This window comes from Centroberyx gerrardi, chromosome 7, assembly GCF_048128805.1.
Source record: "Centroberyx gerrardi isolate f3 chromosome 7, fCenGer3.hap1.cur.20231027, whole genome shotgun sequence".
Lineage (NCBI taxonomy): Eukaryota > Metazoa > Chordata > Actinopteri > Beryciformes > Berycidae > Centroberyx > Centroberyx gerrardi.
In genome coordinates this window covers 29,305,463-29,326,167 of record NC_136003.1, presented here as the reverse complement: position 1 = coordinate 29,326,167, position 20,705 = coordinate 29,305,463, and the positions used below count along the sequence as shown (strand labels likewise).

Here is a 20,705-nt window from a genome sequence, read left to right as displayed (position 1 = left end):
GATATCCCCGGGCTTAATGGGGCTTGCTAATAGTAATCTTTTATCTCAAGGTAGACCTGCATGTATAAACAGGCAGATCTCTGAGCTCTGCCCTCCCCCAGTGTATGACTTTCCCTCTTAAGGACACCACATTAAACGAGACAAGACCCTTTATAAATCCCATAGGAGGTCGGATAGATTTTAACCGCGCTCTAACATCGCTATGCACCGTTTGGAGCGCATCTGTCATTAGTTACATAAACAAATTGGAGACGCAGCATCCATTATATTAGAAGAAGGGGAAATGAGTTATCTGTTTCCATCAAGGACAGGGAAGCATTTATAATAATAATACATTTCATTTCCAGAGGGAGAGCCGGGCGATCAATACCCTTTATATTCTTATGAACCGGACTTCCCGTCTGTCACCGTGGCCCCGCCCCTCGCCCGGCTCTCAGACACACGACAGTCTGCAAGGGTGATCAATGTCAAACCTTCCTCATTAATATTAAACAGCGACATTTTCTGCCCTTGGTGGATTGGTGCTGGATGTTTCTAATTGAATGATCACTATAACAATCACAAGGGTGGAAATAACAAATTACATTTACTTGCATTTGAGTAGTTTTTAAAGGGTAACTTCGGTATTTTTCAACCTGGACCCTATTTTCCCATCTTTTTGTGTCTAAGTGACTAAAGGGGACAACAATTTTTGAAATTGGTCCAGTATTGAGCGAGATCGCTTCAGCCGGCAGCCGCGAAACGAGCTGCAATGTAATCCGACGGGGCAAATCACACCGTCAATGTACGTCCACTAAAAGTTCTTGTTTTTGCCACTGACAGGCTCAGATTGTTGTTATAAGTGTCTGACAACATTATGGAAAGGACCCTACAGAGAAATGAAATGTTTTTCTTTACCTTTCGCTTGATCCGGTCTGTGTGTAACCAACTCTCGCTCAAGTCTCGTGAGAGTTGAGTTGTTGCAGGAAGTTACACACAGACCGAGCTGGGGGAATAATAATAATAACTTTCCTTTCATAGCACCATTCATACATAGAATGCAACTCGAAGTGCTTTACATCAAATAAATGGATTAAAACAATTACAAGCAAATGCAAAAATTTCAAGCAAAATCAAAAACAAAAGCAGTACACAAATGAACATAGTAATTTGTCAGTAATTTGGAATGGGGAACTTTTACCTCAAGCAACCAGCAACTCAACTCAATCTAACTTGCCTGCAACTACAACTAAGCTGGTAATTTTACTGAGAAACATGGTGCACCCAAAGGAGCAGCTCTTGGGAGAAACAGATGGGCCAGACAGAAGGGTTTATTTCACAAAAAAGCCCTACCAAAGCCAATTCTAGTAGCCCGAGCCAAGAAACAATCCAAGAAACAGTAACAAAGATGTCGCTTTGTTAGGAGGAAAATGTTTCACTAACCCTAACCCTACAGTAAAGGTTGTGAGATCAAACACCACCACAGCAGCAGAGAAGCAGTTTTGCACGTCTGTTACACAATTCCAGTGAATCCCAGAGGAAATCTCAAAGTCAAAGTGCATCCACAAAGCTTGTTTATTAAAAGTGGGACTTTTTACGAGAGCGCCTGTGTTACTTATCAACTGTAAAACATCCTGCTGCAAACACTGGTTTTATTGGAGAGGGAGGAGTTGTTTATCGCTTCCTTTTAAAATCAAGCTCAGGGACATGCCTTTGGGCGAGCTTTATGTGTCACCCTGATTTGTGTCCCCCTACAGTTTAATAGCGCTGAGTGTTTTTTCACCCTTCTTTGTACTTGTATTACAATACGTCGCCACAGTGGCTGCAGGCAGATCCATAAATACGCTCTGTTCTCGGTGTCTCCACTTGAGCAAACAAAGTGCAGCGGTGTGTCCAGGTGAGCGTTCGTATTAAATGGCGTGATTTGTAACAGCTGGTTAGATCTTCTGACAGTGCATCCACTATAAGTAACTGAGAGCCGAAGACGACACGATGATCAGCTGGGGATATTATTCAGAAGCAACTCCAGGTTGCTGTTATGGAGGAGGGAGCGTGAACTGAAGATGTGAAGAGAGGCCAGACTGGGGCTCTGCTGCCAAAACCCTTTCAGAAGAGGTTCTGCTTTTATGTCACCATTTTTTCTTCTGTTTTTAAGTCTGTTTAGGATCTTTATTACCTCCGCCAAGGAGGTTATGTTTTCGGTGCCGTTTGTTGGTTTGTCTGTCTGTTTGCCTGTTAGCAGGATTAAAGAAAAACTACCGGCCCGATTTTAATGAAACTTCGTGGAAGGGTGTAGCATGGGCCAAGGAAGAACCCATTAAATTTTGGAGCGGATCCGGATCCGACTCACTAACAAGCAATAATAGCACGAACCTTGGCAGAGGTCTGCGCTCTCTGAGTGCCCTTCTAATTTGTTTGTTTGTCTGTTTGTTTGTCTGTTAGCAGGATTTCGGAAGAACTACTGGCCCGATTTTCATGAAACTTTGTGGAATGGTGCAGCATGGGCCAAGGAAGAACCCATTACATTTTGGAGCGGATTCGACTCACGAACAAGCAATAATAGCACGAACCTTGGCAGAAGTCTGTGCTCTCTGAGTGCCCTTCTAGTTTCTCTTTTTTGTTGCTTTTGTTGCATTCTGTTTCTTGTTTTGTGTTTTTTATGCTGTTTTTGCCTCTTTTCATCACATTCCATCACATTGTTGTTATTTTACTTTTTCTCTTTTTAGTAGTTATTATTGTCTTTGGACTTTCTTTTATTTTGACTGTAAAGCACTTTGTAACTGTCTTTCGAAAAGTGCTATATAAATAAAGCTTTTTATTATCATTATTATTATTATTATAAATAGGGCATAGATTTTATTTCTTAACCCATTTTCACCCAGCATAAGTTGACCGACCGCCTCACCCTCCAACAATTTTGGTTCTGTTTATATATTTTATTGAAACTGAGTTTATCTCAATAAAATAACAATGTATTCTTTTTTATATATCATATTCATATTATTTTATCTTTATTACTATATTTGTATTCTTAAATAATAATAAAATCAACTTAATCTTTTTTTTCTCAATACTCAAGAGGATCAATGTTCATTTTTTTTCCTTTTTGCGCATTTTCGCCTTTATCAGACAGTTTTAAAGTGGAGCGAGACAGGAAAGACTGGGAGAGAGAGGCGGATGACATGCAACAAGGGTCCTGGGCCGGATTCAAACCCAGAACATTGCGTTTACATGGCATGCACCTTAGACCACTGAGCCACCACGACGCCCCAATGCTCATATTTTAAAGTGTATACTGTATATCATTAATTCCAGAGGCATGGGATGTGTCTAATGGTGTTAGTGAACACTCTGAACCTCATCCAACCACCATTCTCTCTGAATATGCAAGTGTGAAATTAACTTCTGTGATGCTGCAGTCTACATGAAAGAAGGAGAGGGTCTGTCTTGGCCCACAGTCTGGACATGAGGAGCTTTGAGAGGCTTTTGGCCACTTAAGTGGACTATTACTCTGAGATTGCATCAGAGAGAGGCCCTTTGATGTTCTAAGTGCTGTATTATTTAACGACGGATATGTATGAAAGATCAACTAACGGAAAAGAAAATGTCTTATTGCTTTATGTGGAGAGAAGAAAAAGCAGAAAGTGGCATGCTGTAACATATTTGTTTTTAAGAGTCTCAAGGCTGTATTCCCTTAACGTGCAACAGCAAAGGTTTTAGACAGATAAAGCCTCTGAGTTGTATCTCCCATCGAAGCGCTGAAAAAGCCTATTGTGCCCTCCTGCCGTTACAAGAGCCTGCATTTCACATCTTAAAATGAAAGCTGCAACATGCAACTTCTCCACATTAAAATGACAATAAATAAATAGAATATATTCTACAGTATCTGTCTATCTGTCTGTCTGTGTGTTCATGCCTAAATCGCCCATTTTCCTGAAACTGGCTTTTCTATGAAGTTTGGGACGTTTTGGGGCGTGTACCATTAGCTGAAACTGTGTCATATCATGGGCGGGGCCAGCAGTGAACTGGGCCACGTTCAAACCTTGCACCGTTTTGCTACGATGCAAAACGCTGCCAACTGTGTGAAACATTTTGCAACGGATTTTGAGGTAGCCTAGGTTCGATCCCGTTCGCGGTGATTCTGCATTTTCATTGGCTACGTACGTACAAACGCCTGCTGTCACACGTAATCGCCGTCTCAGCCAATAGCAACCCGCTTTGCAACAGGATGTTCAATGCACTATACCATTTCCTTTTATACTATCTGTTTGCTATGTTTTGAGGCGATTGAACGCGCCCCTGGTTGTGGCTATCAAGATGAGGCCAGTGGCCGCAGAGCAGGAAGCAACAACAACAATGGAGGAAAGCAGGAAGAAAAGAAAGAAGAAAGAACAGCAAAGACACTGGGCTTTCTACACAGTAAGCTAGTTCTGCTAGATTATCCACAGAGTTCATCAGACAGCTCATCAAGATGAGTGACAGGAGGGCGGAGATGGAGGAGGGTGGGACTAACAAAACACCTTGCTGCATCAAGGGAAAAAGCTGCATATTGTAGCTTTAAGATTAAAAAAAAAAAAAAAAGGCGGCTTGAATTTTACAATTAACATAAACCTGCTGCTGAAGTTGCACCAGAGTATTGAAACAAGTCCAAGGAATGCAGTGTTTTCCTCATCTGTGTGTACATGCAGAGATACGGCAGTTTGTTAATCAGAATCCTCTGTCTCTGGCGTAAATGAATAATACACATTCCCCTCTGAGCCAAATGAATCAATTGAGCACACACACACAGCAGATTGATTTTTAGCAGTGTGTGTGTGTATGTATGTGTGTTTGTGTTTTTGTGTTTTGTGTGTGTGTGTGTGTGTGTGTGTGTGTGTGTATGTGTGTGTAGTGTTGCAAACTCCTGATGTTCTGAACAGTCAGAGACAAAATAAACCCAACTGATTGTGCTGAGCCTCTTGGACGGCTCACAGGGCTGTCTGAATGGCTGATTGGTGTGTGTGTGTGTGTGTGTGTGTGTGTGTGTGTACTTGTGCCTATTGGATATACATGAGAGTATGCCAAAGTACACTTAATAATAAACTATCTAAACTGTGGGGGTTTTTTTTTTGTGCTATACACATTTGCTTCTCTGAAAATGATTGTCCTCTTGGCTGGGACAGCTGCCCCGCCATGATACCCTGGGTAACGCCTGGCACTGCTGGGGTGGACTGGCACACACACACACACACACACACACACACACACACACACGCACACACACACTGAGCACCAGTCCTCCATTTTAATTACAGCTCCATTGTTGCGGTGAGGGTTTGGGGAGTAGGAGTTTGTGATCAACAGGTTTTGTTGTGTTTCCTGCTCGGTCTTCAGTATTCTGCACACGCCAGTTTGGACTTTGGCAATTATACTCAGTTCACCACTACAGAAACATAAAGAAGAGAAATAACATGGATAGATATGGATCCAATACATGACGTCAACACTTGACTGTATATCCTGTAACTTCTTGGTTTCACAAACCAGCTGTCCCGTCATGTCACACTTGAACGTTGATCTATTTTTAGGGCAAATGTAAATATCAAACAGGAAGGTTATACAGTACTAGAGAGATATGACTGGACTTTCTAGCGTTAGCCATGCTGCAACTTTAAGCAACGCATTGCCAACATTTTGCAACTGAACATTCATTTGATCTGTTCTGTGTCAGACTGTAAACTCTCCGGAGCCTCTGTATGAAATGTCAGTTAAATATCAGAACAGCAGCTCCCACTGACCACAGTACTGCCTCTCACATGAGCGGTGATGGTGCAGCGAACTGAGCGGGCCGCCGCTGGAATACAGATATCACAGCGATCTGTTTCCACCCCTGAGAGAGGAAAACCTCAGACTCAGACGCTGCAAGACTCTGTTTGGCTTTAAGGTGAATTGTTTGGGTCAAGTTAGCCTCTCGCACCCTGAGTTTCCACCTTAAATTTCCTCTTAAGTAGCTTCAAAGTTAGAGAAAACATTTTTTCAAAACTATACGACGATGTCACATCCATATTCTGTATCTGCTCGTTCCAACGCTTCATTGAAGCTCTAGCTGCAGATATTAAGTGAAATATTCAAACCCAAGGCGCCATTTTTTTTATGGCTGCACCATTACAACAAATGGAAAAAAATGTAGATGTCTTGCGCATCATTTTATACACATGTTCCTGTAATTCAGCATATGTTTGGTATGTTTGGAAACCTTGGGGTCTTGACTAGAATTTAAAATAAAGTTCTGTGGGTTTGAACAAAGCTTGGCTGTGAATCGTGTTTGTAATGATGCTCCTGCATGACGGACCTTAGGGTAGAAGTTAGTGTTCAACTCAGAAACAGATATAACCAGGGATGTAGAGGGGGGTGAACCCGCCTAAACTCACTTAACTCGCCTTTTTATTTGTGGAATAGAGTTTTCCACCTTTGTAGGCTGGTATATATCTTTGTGACGTAAATTTCATAATACACATTATAATATTATCAAACTGATTTAAGTCACTTAAGGATGGGTCTTTTAAGGGGAAAAAACAACTCATATTTTCTGAAACTGTAATTGATTTGTGTTTACATTGGTGGTTGTGCACCTTTTTATTCACCACTGCATTACTACAGATGACCACATATTTGCACACACCCAGCCTCACAAACACACACACACACACACACACATACACACACACACACACTGAACACACAAGTAGATGCCCTACCTAATCAGCACACATGCAAACACACACATACACATTCATATTATTAAATATCAAGATAAAGCCGCTGCTGACACCTTGTGGTTTATTCGCATCATTACTCTAATCACTGAACAACTTGTCATGTTCACAAAATGACCTTAGGAAACAGTGAGTGCTGATTAAAGGGGCACTTCACTGAAAAACAAAGCTGATATATTATATATAATCCTATACATTTCAAAAGCCTGTAAGCAGTCTAGCATGAATTCATTTGGTTTGAGAGTTACTGAAAGTTAGTGAGTTTGTCTTCCAAGTTTGTCAAACTCATCTTTACCAGGTGATGTCACTAATTTCACATTGTGTGAAATACAACTCAATGAAATCATAAAAATAGAAATAAAAATAGCATGAAATAGGTGCATAATTTTGGTTACTTCTTTTGGAAACTGTCTTTCAATTTAATAAATTGTCTTACTTGTAGGATTGTTTTACTTGCTTTACAATCATACAAATAAACAAATAAGGCTTTTTATAAACTTACATCAAAACAGAGAAGCATCGGAGCACATCTATTTTACTTGGACATTACTTAGTTATTTCCAGTCATTACTCCGTATCTAATGGCCTGTAATGTAAAGGGTTACCATCCTAACAATGTCAACATTGTGGCTTTTGTGACATTGCTCAGTGGCGTCTGAGTTGACCCTAACAGATCCAGCCTCAGCCCATGATATGCAAAGGTCAGTAGAGATATCCTGTAGTGAGCTGTGCCTATTACATCCTTGGGAAAACCCCATAGCTTTAGTTTAGCTTTCTCTGAGATCCACTCTGTGTTGTTCCTGCTGTTAATGTCTCCACAGAGCATAAAGAAGAAGGAAACCCAAGTTAAGCTAGAGTGTGTTTATATTTTGGTTTCATGGCCTTTACCAACGTAAGAGCGATTCATCTTCAATTCTGGGTAGACGGTCATATCACTGTCTCTCTCCTGCTGTGTCTAACTCTCTCTGGGTCTATTACCTCCATGTGAGTGAAGAACACCCCTCTGCTGCCTTCAAAATAAAAGATATGCTTCAATCATTCATGTACAGTGTGTCTCCTCCGTTTCCCTCCTCAGGAACGTCCCAATGTCTGAAGAAAGCCAATAATGTACCATCAAAATAAAAAAATACTATAATACTATAATTTTGAGAAACATTAACAATACCACTGATGTTAGATAGAGGCTACCAGTCGCCTCCATCATGCTCATTAGACCAAGGTATCACGATTTCTCAATTATCACAGTTTGGTATCACAATTTCACAAAAATATATCGATGTTTAAAAATGCTTCAATCCTGTCATCCATGATCAAATGTTGAAGAGCCGGTGCAGACTGCAGGCGGCTCTCTTCACTTTAACCAAATGAGCCAAAGTCAACAGCAGGTCTCTTCTTATCCTATTATGGCTCGGCCTTCTCCACTGGACAGTTGGAATTTGAATATCCACAGAGGCCCCAAGGCTTCACTTCAAGTTATCTTATGCTGTTTGACGCAAACTATTTTGGCTCCGTTAAGGATCTATACATAGATCCAGCACAGTTAAGTGTGTAGACATAAAATAGAAACATAGAAAATAGCCTACAGATAATTTATCTCACAGAAATACTGAATTGTAAAGCAGACCCACAGCAGACCTAAAGAAGCACATACCGGATGAATAAAGTTTTACACCGATGCTATTTCACTATAATTTCCATATACTGTAAGTGCAAATGCATTTTATATTGCTTGATAGCGCCATAAGGAGTCATCTGTCAGACTTGTGATGTCACCTGAAAATAGCAGACAGACTTATTTATCGCTGTGCATTTCCTCAATACAGAGGATTTGATGTTGCAGTCCTTTGTGCGCTGTAACCCAAGGTGAGCAGTCATGCAGAGGCCCGGTTCAGATGTCAGAGGGATGATGTACTGACCCACAAACGGTGACTGTAGAGGACATCGGGCTCCGCAGACATAAATCCACAGCAGCATCAGACAGGCAGCAGCGTCCACCGACCGCCTGAATGCTCCAGCACTGAGTGTGTGTGTGTGTGTGTGTGTCGAAGTGAATGGGTTTAATTTCCACGGGCGGCCAAACTAAGACTGTTAAATAGCCGTTTCTCTCAGGCAGATACAATGAAGAGCGACCCATAATGTCTACTTCTGTCTTCTACTGTCTTCTACTCTCTCTGATCCCTGCTCACAGTCCGCAGCAGTGATGTCACAATGAGATACTGTGCAGAGAAAGGTTTCAGATTATTAAAATGAATGTTTTTTTAGAATAGACCCAGTGTCCAGTGTGATGGGCATTACCTTTGACCTTTGACCTATGCTTGTTATGATTTACATGAATCAGTTGATCTAATTTTGTTACTCTGATGTTTGTTTGATTGCCTTCCTTTCTCTGTTTTGTTGTCTCACATTTACGTTTCTTGTGCATGTCGGCCTATATGTATTTATCTCCTTTTTATTATGTACAGCACTTTGTAACTTGTGTGTTTTAAAAAGTGCTATATAAATAAAATGTTACTTACTTTCTTACTGATCAGATCAGTGCCAATAGAGCCCATTTCCACTATATGCTGTGAAATGTTTATCAAAATGGGGCACCTCAAAGCACAATTCTTCAAGGAGGAAACATTTGTCCCTATATTAGACTGATAAATAAACCTTTCTTTTACAATTTAGTCGATCAAAAGTGAAAACGTGACATGTTGCCACCTGTACTGGATTTTTACCAAAAGCGAATGTCTGTTGGAACAGACAGAGGATCTCCAGTGCTGTACAACATTGGTGCTATTATTATAGGAGCTATGAAAAACCCATTGCAGTTGTATGAGACTTCTAAGGGAATAATATTGTACAGGAGATGATATATGAAGGTAACCCGGTAAAAGACACGTCACACAAGCGGTGGGGCTGATTTTGAGGGTGAAAAATGTGTTAGAGGAAAAACCTAATCTGAGCATCATCCTGACAGCTCTCTGCCCCCAGTCCTCCTTCATAAATCAGTGTACAGAGTCATTATTCACTTCCACTATCAGGAGAGACAGTCCTGAATACAATAACTGAATACAATAAGACACCATACCATACAGACACCTATACAGCTGGACACCAATGCACACAATTACCTTGGATACTTATACCAGCTACTATACTACTATTATTGTACCAGCTATAGCTATATGATTACAAATGTCAATTAGTTTTTTATTTTTATTTGGGTTACTAGTGATTATGATTTCAAGTAAAATATTTTTTTCTTTCACTATTTGTAAGGGCCCCGTTTAAGGGTTAATGTTGTTCTTCCAAACCATATAATACATATATTATACACAGATTACACAACAGATGGGAAAAGCCAAAAGGAAATCTGAAAAAAAGCAATGTCATTTTCAGATTTAACTTTTCAACTTCAAATTTCTGTTTCATCATTTCTGTTTCTCTTTAAAAAAATGGCTTCTTATTTAATCTTCACATTTATATTTTATTGTGACATGGGTATTGTACACACATAACAGTAAATAATAAAGCATTTTAGGATTTCCTTTAAAGTCCCCCAAATGTTTGAAACGATTCCAAGTCAATTAATGACAGTCCTTTGCCATTTTGCTACTGAAGCTGTTTAACAATCTCTTTGTCCATCTCCTGGTCTGAAGGTTTTTGTTGTTTCTCCTCTTTTCCTCTGCTGTCCTTCATGTTCGGTTTGTGAGCCAGAGACACCAGCTCCTTCTGGATCCTCTGCTCTCTCTGCCGCCTCAGCAGACCCAGTATCTCCCTCCTCTGGTCGGCCATGGCCAGGTACCTCTGCCTCTCCTCCTGTCTCTGCCGGGAGGGCGGAGGGGCGCTCGGCGGCTCCGGGGAGGCGGTTCTGGGACCGGTTCTGGTGCGGCGGTGCGGCCGGGCCACCGGCAGCCTCTGTCGGATGTCCGCCGACACCAGCCGGGACTCCAGCGGCGGGTGGAGGGAGAGGGAGCTCCACAGCTGCTTGGCGTGGGACACGTCCTCCGGAGAGGAGCCGTCAAACACGATGAAGTATTTATCAAACTCCTCCTGCTGTGTCGGCGACTCAGCCTGCTGGCCCGACATTACCTTTGACTTGATTTTGTAGGAGGAAATAATTAAAATTGAAAGAATTTAAGTTGACTATTATGTTAACACGAAATGAAGAGAAAATGCCCGTTAACATGAAGTGCACATCCGCGCGCTGTTGTTAAGTCACCATGGAAACGAGACCAGTGTAAAGTCATCAGAATAAGAAGCAGAACTTCCGGTCATTCCTTTCAAAATTAAAAGCCGTATTGGCGAACATGCTTTGGAAAGAGTTTTATTTTGAAGGCACACTCGCCGGTATCTCTGGTTAGCTTGACGCAGCTCAGTGTTCTCTCGTTCCACCCGCGCGCTGCCAAACCCGTCAGAATAACAAAAAATGAATTTCGTGTGTTGTAGTTCACTAACACACTTTCGGTGCTTGACAGTAGGCTATCAAATCTTTTTTTTTTTTTTTTTTGTAAACTACATCGACAAGAAATGTAAGTTTGAACAGCAGATTAATGCATCACTACAGCCGAAATTAGCCAAAACAAAACTGACTTGGGCGACAATCAAGCTAGGCTACCTGGACGGGCCGGTCATACAGTCATGACAAACTCAACTCTGGATACGGTATCTTTGTTGTGCACTTACACCAGAGATGGTGGATCAATAAAAGTCCCTGGTTATACTTTACCACAAATTTCACGCTTTTATTTTGACGGCAGAATAACCAAACTTCCTGTTCTAATTAAAGTCTGGGCTGGCTTGCCTCCAGTTCCATCTTCAACTCGTGCGCCGTACTCTTGCCAACTTTGGTCACCAAGGAAACGAGGCGGGTACCGCGCGCTCCGCTCCTCCCCCAGGTGTCGCGGGCCGGTTTAAATAGTCTGGAGGAGGAAGGATGGGTCATCATCACTTCACCTACCTGACATTACATTCACTTCACCCTGGAGTACAGCGGCCGCCCGGCACCGAGGATTACATAACGACACAAAAACACAGCAAAGTGAGTAGGAAGGCTTTTTATTTCCTTCAAACAGCTTTATAATGACAAATAAATCCAGACTGAACTGCTTTGATGATGTGACCAGGTAGCAGTTCCATGCAATTAACTCTTAAGCAGAAATTTCAATTAAATTAATTACAGTCTGTTATTATTTAACCATGCAAAATAACTTTCCACCATGTTCAGGGGAAACTTATCAACAGTCTGATAATACTCTTCAACACTAGATATGTTAGTAACAACATTACCTGTTGTGTCAGTGTTTGTTGTTTTTAACATACATACTGTGTTGTGTTGAAAAGTTTGTCCCAAACCAGAAAAATTGATCTGATAAAAATGACACAGCCCTTTTAAGAGTGTAATTCAAAGCCAATAGCCTATTGCATCTTACAAAATCAATTGAAAAGTATTGACAACAGGGGAAAGTAAACTTATGTGGTATTTATTCAACCCAAGGGCCAAAGTATTGAGTTTTAAGCTGTGATGCAGTCTGTTGGGTGACCAGCTGACCCCATTTACATTCATACAAAACATACACATTTCCAGTAAATGTGACCTAATCCTCCATGAAAGAAGCTAGATATTGATTTCTGTCAATATGCACGCTCTGTTCTGCCTGTGTGCCAATGGCCACACATGGATGCCCCTTGTGACATGTCACCATTTTGGTGTAAACGGTAAGCTTGGCTGGACACACAAGCTGCACCTTATAAGGTAGCAGTATGACTGCTAAGTCCCTAGCATCCCTCCGTGGGCTACCGGGCTACTGAGAGCGAGGTAGCCAAACATGGGCATTCCAGCATGGCACCTCAGCTGTTTGATTACAGCGGTTATCTGTGTGCTGCTTTACATGTTTTATTGTCTCGTGTTCAATGGGAGGTCACAGCAGACAGCGCGGCCCTGTGACCTGCAGGCAGAGGCAGAGGCGAGGATAAGTGAGTAAGTAGCTCAATGCAAACCTAGGAAAATGCGTCGATGCTGTAACGCCGTATCAGCTGTTAATCTGTCGCTCAGCTCTCTAAACCCAAATGTAAATTAGCTCTGCAGCATTCGGATGTAATGACAGTAGGTGAAGAGAGAGGGAGAGAGAGAGAGAGATAGAGAGAGAGACAGAAGGAAAGGACTGTGTGTTCAAATTTATTTCCTATATTGCATATTTACTTCAGAAAGGACTTTCCTTCAGGCCTCTGGTGACTGGAGCCTGACAGAGATCGATAAAGTTATTGTAATTCATATTTTGTGTTGTCATCGTCCGCTTGTTCCCAGAGATCTGCTGTTGTTTACATCTGTATACTGACGTTTGATTCCTGGGGTCGGCAGGTCAGAGGTCAAACCGCCGGCCAGTGAAGCACCACAGATCGACCCAGTGGCCTCTGAGACTCCAGAGGTTGACTCCAGCAGCGGCGCACCAGAGGTGGACTCGGCTCGCGGCGACACTTCCGACATGGCTGACGCGCCCAACGACGACAGCAAGTACCTCTTCCTGGAAAATGACTTTCACAACAGCGGGGTGGCGCAAGCCGATTGGTCGGCCAAGCGGATGGTGTGGATCCCGTCGGAGAGGGAGGGCTTCGAGGCGGCCAGCGTCAGGGAGGAGAAGGGCGATGAGGTACGCATCATCATCACCATCATCATCATCACATGGTGTTGCCGTGGCCCAAAGCCCCTACAGACAGTCCTCCTCCTTTCTTCTTCTTCTTCTTCTTTTTCTTTAACAAGCAGCTCTAAGCAGAGGTTGAAACTGACATATTTGGCAGCACTTTACATGAAGCGGTGAAGTATTTAAAGTGCTCATAAGTGCACTGTAAGCACAATAAAAGTGCATTATGCTCATTATAATCAGAGCATGATATCATATTCACAATCTGCAGCAAAATTAGGGGTTGAACACTTGTTTGTCTGATGATTATAAAGTATTTAAGCTTCTAATGGGCCTCTAATCCGCTTGTAATGCATCACAGTGCACTTCAGCTAAAGTGTTACCAGATATTTCATTCAAGCAGAAGTGCTACTACATCGGTTCAGTTTCAGTCCAGTCCGGGTGCTGGGAAATTACTTGAGAAAAAGTAAAATAGTATCTTGATGAACAAATACTTGAGAAAAGGTGTAACCGCAGACAGAATGATTCTCAACCTTTTTCATATCATGGACCCCTAATTTAGTCTACATTTGGGCCACGGACCCCCATTTGATAAAATTTTTGTCTCTCGGACCCCAGTCTGAGAATATTTTTATTGTCAGATATGATTTTGTCCAGAATCCCATGACTCTCTGTATTGTAGGTAGAGAGATAACAGAGAAACTATGATCAAAACAGTCATTCTTCTGCATTCTCTAATTGTGTTAACTTCTTGTAAATGAAATAATGCTGAAGTTTAACAATTCATCAATTTGCTGGGGACCCCCTGGAACCCCCTCAAGGACCCCTGGTGGTCCCCGGACCCCACATTGAGAACCACTGCTCTAAAAGTCAATCACAGTAACAAGAGTAGTTGCAGTTAGTTACTTTCCACTGCAGGTTCTACAGATACAGATAATGTACAGTAACGTCTTCTTGGCAGGTTCACAAAGATGGCGGCTCCCTCACTGATGTCATTCAGTTGTCTCAGTGTACAGAGATAAAACACACATCTAACTTCTGTGGCTCAGAAAACCCCCCACAAATACAGTAAATGATTGCATTGGTGTGTTTATTTTCACCACAAGGGTTAATATTTCAATCCTGAAGGATCTTAAAGGATCTTCAGCAGAAAGAAGATCACTCTGGGATCCTTCAGGCTGGGAACATTAAACAGTATGGTGAAAATACACACCCTTTTTACTGTAATTTTACTTAAGTGACTGCTGTAAAACTCCTTTTAAGGAAACTAAAAAGTCAGACTCAGAGTAAAGTTACTGAGTTACTTAAAACAACAGAATGTTATCATGTACGATTTTTCCCATGCAGTGTAAAAACGAGAAGACAAAGAATTTTACCTTGGTTCTTTTAGTTGAACAGAAACTTTCCTAAAGCGTATATACTGTTTCAGCTGTCACTCAGGGACGTGTTAGTGGTGGTTTCCATACCGACCATCACTCTTTTCTCAACCAACATACTCAGGTCCAATTTCGCCAAGATTGCATTGTGAGGGCAATCTCAATTGTCTCAAGCAATTAAAATTGTGACTGGAGTCAATTTTAATTGCTTGAGACTTGACTTGATGCATGAAGAGAATACTTGAGACTTGACTTGGGTTCTGCTGACGTGGGACTTGACTTTGACTTGATGACTTGAAAAGGTTTCTAAAGTCTTGACAAAAGATCAATCAGACTCATGATGCTCTTACCAAGTTTTTATCCTATTAAAACCATATTGCATTGAAAAGTCCTAGATATTTAGTTTTCTTTAAGATATTAAATTGATACTGGACTCCTGATTTGTTCTGACTTGACTCTACATTTAGACTTGAGACTTGACATTAACAACATGGACTTGACTTGGACTTGACTTAGACTTGACTTGGTAATCTACATTTAGACTTGGGACTTGACTTGAGACAAGGGACTCGAGCAAAGTTGACTTGGTCACACCTCTGATACTTGTAATTACTGACTTCAAAAATGTCTCAAAAAAATGTACAAGTGCACAAAAAAGTGACTCAGTTCCAGTTGTCATGGTAACTGTCTGGTGGCTCCTGCTGCAGGTGCTGGTGGAGCTGTCCAACGGTCAGAAGGCGACGATCAACAAGGACGACATCCAGAAGATGAACCCGCCCAAGTTCAGCAAGGTGGAGGACATGGCCGCCCTCACCTGCCTCAACGAAGCCTCCGTCCTGCACAACCTGCGCGAAAGATACTTCTCCAGCCTGATCTATGTGAGGAGGGACACACACACACACACACACACACACACACACACACAGTCATATTCAGACTCTCACACACTCTAAAACAGGATGTGTCATTTTCAACACATCCGTGTGTCTAGTTTGGGAAAACACACATTTGTGGCACTTTTCAACGCAACATATGCTAATAACAAAATATGTTGTGTAATTGTGTAATGTAGTTTTTCATGATTATTGAAACAAAAATGCTTGATTTTGTCGGTTTCTTGCTGTTTTAGGGGGTTTTTGGTCAAAATTGGTCAAAATCAGTCAGTTGTAAGTTTAGTGCTACAGAAGCACTAAAGAGACACCAAAAAAATGTGATTTTAGAACTACCTCCCATTAAGAAAGAGTCATATATAATCTCTTCCTGTGATAATAAGTGTATCAGAAAATATGGATATACTTTAGTGCTTGTGCTTTTTAATATTCTGAACGGTAAAAATCATGGACTTAAAGTTACAACAAAAGAAAATCCTGTGCTTGGGATTCTAGTCTCAATAAATAAACGTTCAACTCATCATGCATCAGCACCTTAAGCACCAAATAAATCCGCCCTTTTGAATCTTTCATTATTATTTAAACTGAATAGTTTCATTAAAGAAGCGCCAACATTTATATTTGAGGTAGACTCTGTGTTCTTCTGACTTACCGTGTGCAAACCAAAGGCTCAGGATAAATGGAAACAATAACACTGCAGATCAAATGAAAAACAAAGTGTACTCAGCCTCTTCCACCTGTATTATTACTATTATTAATTATTAATTTTGATTATTATTACAGCTGTAGGGCAAATAAAACAAAAAACTCGTTGTCATCTGAATCCTCTTCCATCTCCTCCCTCTATAAAGCTTCACTGCACAGTCGTTGGTAATAGTAGAAGAAGACCAAGGTAGACATACAGCAGTTTGTTGACATTGATTTGGTCATTTCATGCAGCAAAGTCATTCTCGCAATTCATTTGTATTAAACTATTAAACCAAACTAGACATTAGATGCGTAGTTTCAACACTAGATGTGCTGAAAACAACGCATCCTTGTTCTATTCAAAATGTATGGTGAGAGTCCTGAGGAGGACTGTATGTAATACATTATACACACACACACACACACACACACACACAGCGTATATATGTAATATAATGTATCTTACACACACTGGCTTCCCTCTGGTCATGGAATTCCTGGTATATCATTGAATTTTGTGTATTCCAGACAGGGAAAGTCAGGGAATTTGATCAATTCTTTGGGGGAAATCAGGGAAAATCAGGGAATCTAACAAACGGCTTATAGCAGAATAATGTATTTTCCAGCTTGTTTCACACATTCATAACATTTAGATGGTTTTCAACCCAACTGGAGCTGAAAGCAGACTGAAAAACAACATTACCAAACCAGGAAGGAAGAACATTTTTAGTCATGAAAAGTAATGGAAAAGGCATGGAATTTTTACATCAGAGACCGTGGTGGGAATCCAACATCCACATGCTGTACATACATCAATGTCTCATCACCCCCCCCACCCCCACCCCCACCCCCCACCCCCCCACTCCTCAGACGTACTCAGGCCTGTTCTGCGTGGTGGTGAACCCCTACAAGATGCTGCCCATCTACTCTGAAAAGATCATCGAGATGTACAAGGGCAAGAAGCGTCACGAGGTCCCGCCGCATATCTACTCCATCACAGACAACGCCTACAGGAACATGCTGCAAGGTAGCTGGGCCTCACTGTGTGTGTGTGTGTGTGTGTGTGTGTGTGTGTGTGTGTGTGTTAGGGTTAGACTGATATACTGTTTTACAGATAAATCAGGCAGATATTGGCCTATTAATTAAAACTCAGATCTGGTCCAGTCAGAGTGTTCCACCTCTGATAGGATGGATAAGATGCAGTTTGATTGATTACTTATCTATTGTAGAATTGATCAATACTACACTGGTTGATAAGGGAAGAACTTAACCTGAATTGATTCTAATGCAACATTATTGATTGCATGATTGGATTCCACTCAAGCATCATGATGTTTTAAGAAGATTCTCACTCACTGAGGACAGCAGATAGACTGCAACATATTTACTCTTAAGATGTTTCTCTCTTTATTGTTAAAAACCGACGCGTTTGGACATATTGTCTTTGTCAAAGTCCATGTTACACAGGTTGGCTCCTCCTTTTCTTTCTTTTTGGTCATGAATAATCAAAGAACAGGTGTGCCTGTTAACCTGGAACACAAAGTACCAAAGCTATGCATAACATAGCACAAATATGAAGACGTATCTGTGGTCATAGTCAAATATACATCCACATAAGACAATTCAGTATATGTATGAGACAATTCAATATATGTAGGACAATATGTTTAATTCTTATTCTTGTTCTTGGTTCTCTAAAGTCTAAATTTTGTTCCAGAGGCTTTTCCACCCTGACAAGAATAAAATTCTGGGGGGAAACCTTGAATACTTGTAATTTTTGGGGAACTTTTTGTGCATTAAAATTTCAAAGATATTGAATATTGGCGCAAAATATCAGTATCTGCCTTCAGAAACTCGCATTGGTGGAACCCTAGTGTGTGTTTGATTTTCTGTCATTTCTTATGCCTATGCGAGTGACTAATTAACGACTAGTAATGATGGTGGTGATGATTAACAAACACGTTTACCAAATCAAGGTAACGCAAAGTTTTACAGAGGACATGAGAAGCAGCTCCACTGGCGGTGGGCTGTCTGTCTGGATGGTCCACCACTGACCTCAAGACAAATCCCACTTTCCACTCGGCTCCACAATCGCCATACATGGAGCACAGAGACAAGATTACTCCAATGGAGCCTTGCATCCACCTGCTATTTTTAGCCGATATGAGTGATGGAAGCTAATCTCCCACTGAGCTAGATTTCAGGCAGGTTTCCTATCGTGTCAAACTCAGAGTTCATGTTTGGTGCGTTCAGCTTGAACTGCCGAGTTCAGGTCAGCCTCCAACTTATCAGCTTATTTCCCCATTTAACATCAGTCTCTCTCTCTCTCTCTCTCTCTCTCTCCCTCTCCCTCCCTCTCTCTCTCTCTCTCCATTGGTCTTTTGTGTCTCTACAGACCGTGAGGATCAGTCTATTCTCTGCACGTGAGTCAAAACACTGAATGCTGACCTTTTTCCATCACACCTCACGTGCACACACACACACACACACACACACGCACCTCTGTAACTGAGCTGCGGGCTGTAAAAGGCCAGTCATTTATTCTAAGTGTTGAAGATAGAGCTGATTTGAATGGTCAAACACTGCAGGGATGACGGCATGTTGAGGCTCGTTTTAAACCTTTATTTAACCAGGGAAAGTCGACAGAGCGTACTCTAGGGCTGCAACTAACGATTATTTTCATTGTCGATTAATATTTCGGTTATTTTCTCGATTAATCGATTAGTTGTTTGGTCTATAAAATGTCAGAAAATGGTGAAAAATGTCGATCAGTGTGTCCCAAAGCCCAAGATGACGTCCTCAAATGTCTTGTTTTGTCCACAACCCAAAGATATTCAGTTTACTGTCATAGAGGAGTAAAGAAACCAGAAAATATTCACATTTAAGAAGCTGGAATCAGAGAATTTTGACTTATTTTTCTTAAAAAATTACTCAAACCGATTAATCGATTATCAAAATAGTTGGCGATTAATTTAATAGTTGACAACTAATCGATTAATCGATTAATCGTTGCAGCTCTAGTGTACTCGCTCTTTCCCATTCATACAGTTTCAGATGGGGGGTTCAGTGCCTTGCTCAAGGGCAGCTCAACAGTAGTCTTTGAGGGAAGTGGGTGTTGCTTATCATTAACTTTTCCTGCCCACGTTTTCCCCGTTTGTCTGAGGATTCAAACCACTGGAATATTTGGGCGTGATAATTATCTGGTTTTAAGAGATTGAATATCCTCAGAAAAAGAGGTGGAAACATCCGCACACTTAGATCTCTACAGAATTTCATGCAACAGGGTAATTCACGTCTTTACGTCTGATCCTCTGTTTGAGGGAACGAGTTGTTTTGCCCACATGTAGTTCATCACATGGGCGTTTTAACAGATGGATTACATTTTTTGTGTATTGCATGTGATAACTCCCCTGACCGGATATCTTCTGCCTGTTGTAGCACGTGTCAGATTGGGTGTTTTCCAGGTGTTAGGATAATTGCCTTCTCTAAGAGGGGCAAGGGGAGAGTCTGTTTGGGATCGTTAGCCCTAACTATCTTATTTGCGAAGGTTTGGTTCTCTTCTATAAACAAAAAGAGGAGGATCCTTGAAATGCTGGTAAGAGCTGGATCCGACGTGAAAAGATGCCAGTGTGTTAGAATAGTGTTTGTTTTCTATTCTGACAAAGAGATCGAATATCGGCACCAAATATTGCCTACAGGTAGCGTAAATCCAAAAACATTAGTACAGACACTCAAAATCCATAACGGTTGAATCCTATACTCTCCACCACACTTCATCCCTTCTGTACATGCCGACTCTCTCTTCTCCTTCCATCACTCCCATCTCTTCTCTTCTCTTCTCTTCTCTTCTCTTCTCTTCTCTTCTCTTCTCTTCTCTTCTCTCCTCTCCCATCATCCAGAGGTGAGTCCGGAGCAGGGAAGACAGAAAACACTAAGAAGGTGATTCAGTATCTGGCCGTAGTCGCCTCCTCGCACAAGGGCAAGAAGGACACCAACCCTGTGAGTAGAGATATCCACTCCACTTTCAAGAGTTACGATAAGATAATAAGATGAAACTGTAACGATTCACCTGGGGGACATTGGGTTGCTGCAGCAGCAAATAGCAACAGTATACAGCAAAGAAGAGTAGAAATGTATAAAAGGATGAAAAAATATGAATTACAGTTTACAGCATTATGAGGGTGTGCAAAATAATAGCAGAACATACTGAGAGGAAAAAAATGAACAGTATGAAATAAGTTTTTTCACAATATCTCTAAAATATAAAACTGTTTTACTTCTCAGTGATCCTACTAGAAAAGCAACTATAAATCGAATTTTACTCGCTGAAAGTTTTGACACTATTTTACCATAAAAGATCTTTCTAGATATGCTTATGTTTAATATCAAGGC

The 20,705-nt window shown here is 41.2% G+C and overlaps 2 protein-coding genes across 2 annotated transcripts in view; one reads left to right on the top strand and one right to left on the bottom strand.

The window, feature by feature from the left end:
* Nucleotides 1-10,331: 10,331 nt before the first annotated feature.
* On the bottom strand, nucleotides 10,332-10,808 carry hoatz (HOATZ cilia and flagella associated protein). The gene has a single exon (XM_071894279.2). It carries the CDS (start codon nucleotides 10,806-10,808, stop codon nucleotides 10,332-10,334), a length of 477 nt encoding a protein of 158 aa, XP_071750380.1.
* An 876-nt stretch (nucleotides 10,809-11,684) lies between these two features.
* LOC139907954 (uncharacterized) overlaps nucleotides 11,685-20,705 on the top strand; it is a 36,908-nt gene continuing 27,887 nt past the window's right edge. Inside the window, exons 1-6 of the mRNA XM_078284408.1 lie at nucleotides 11,685-11,760; nucleotides 13,081-13,369; nucleotides 15,444-15,614; nucleotides 17,184-17,340; nucleotides 18,709-18,736; nucleotides 20,213-20,312. Coding sequence (XP_078140534.1) covers nucleotides 13,205-13,369; nucleotides 15,444-15,614; nucleotides 17,184-17,340; nucleotides 18,709-18,736; nucleotides 20,213-20,312 — 621 coding nt within the window. The 5' untranslated portion in view covers nucleotides 11,685-11,760; nucleotides 13,081-13,204. The remainder of the gene's footprint in view (nucleotides 11,761-13,080; nucleotides 13,370-15,443; nucleotides 15,615-17,183; nucleotides 17,341-18,708; nucleotides 18,737-20,212; nucleotides 20,313-20,705) is intronic.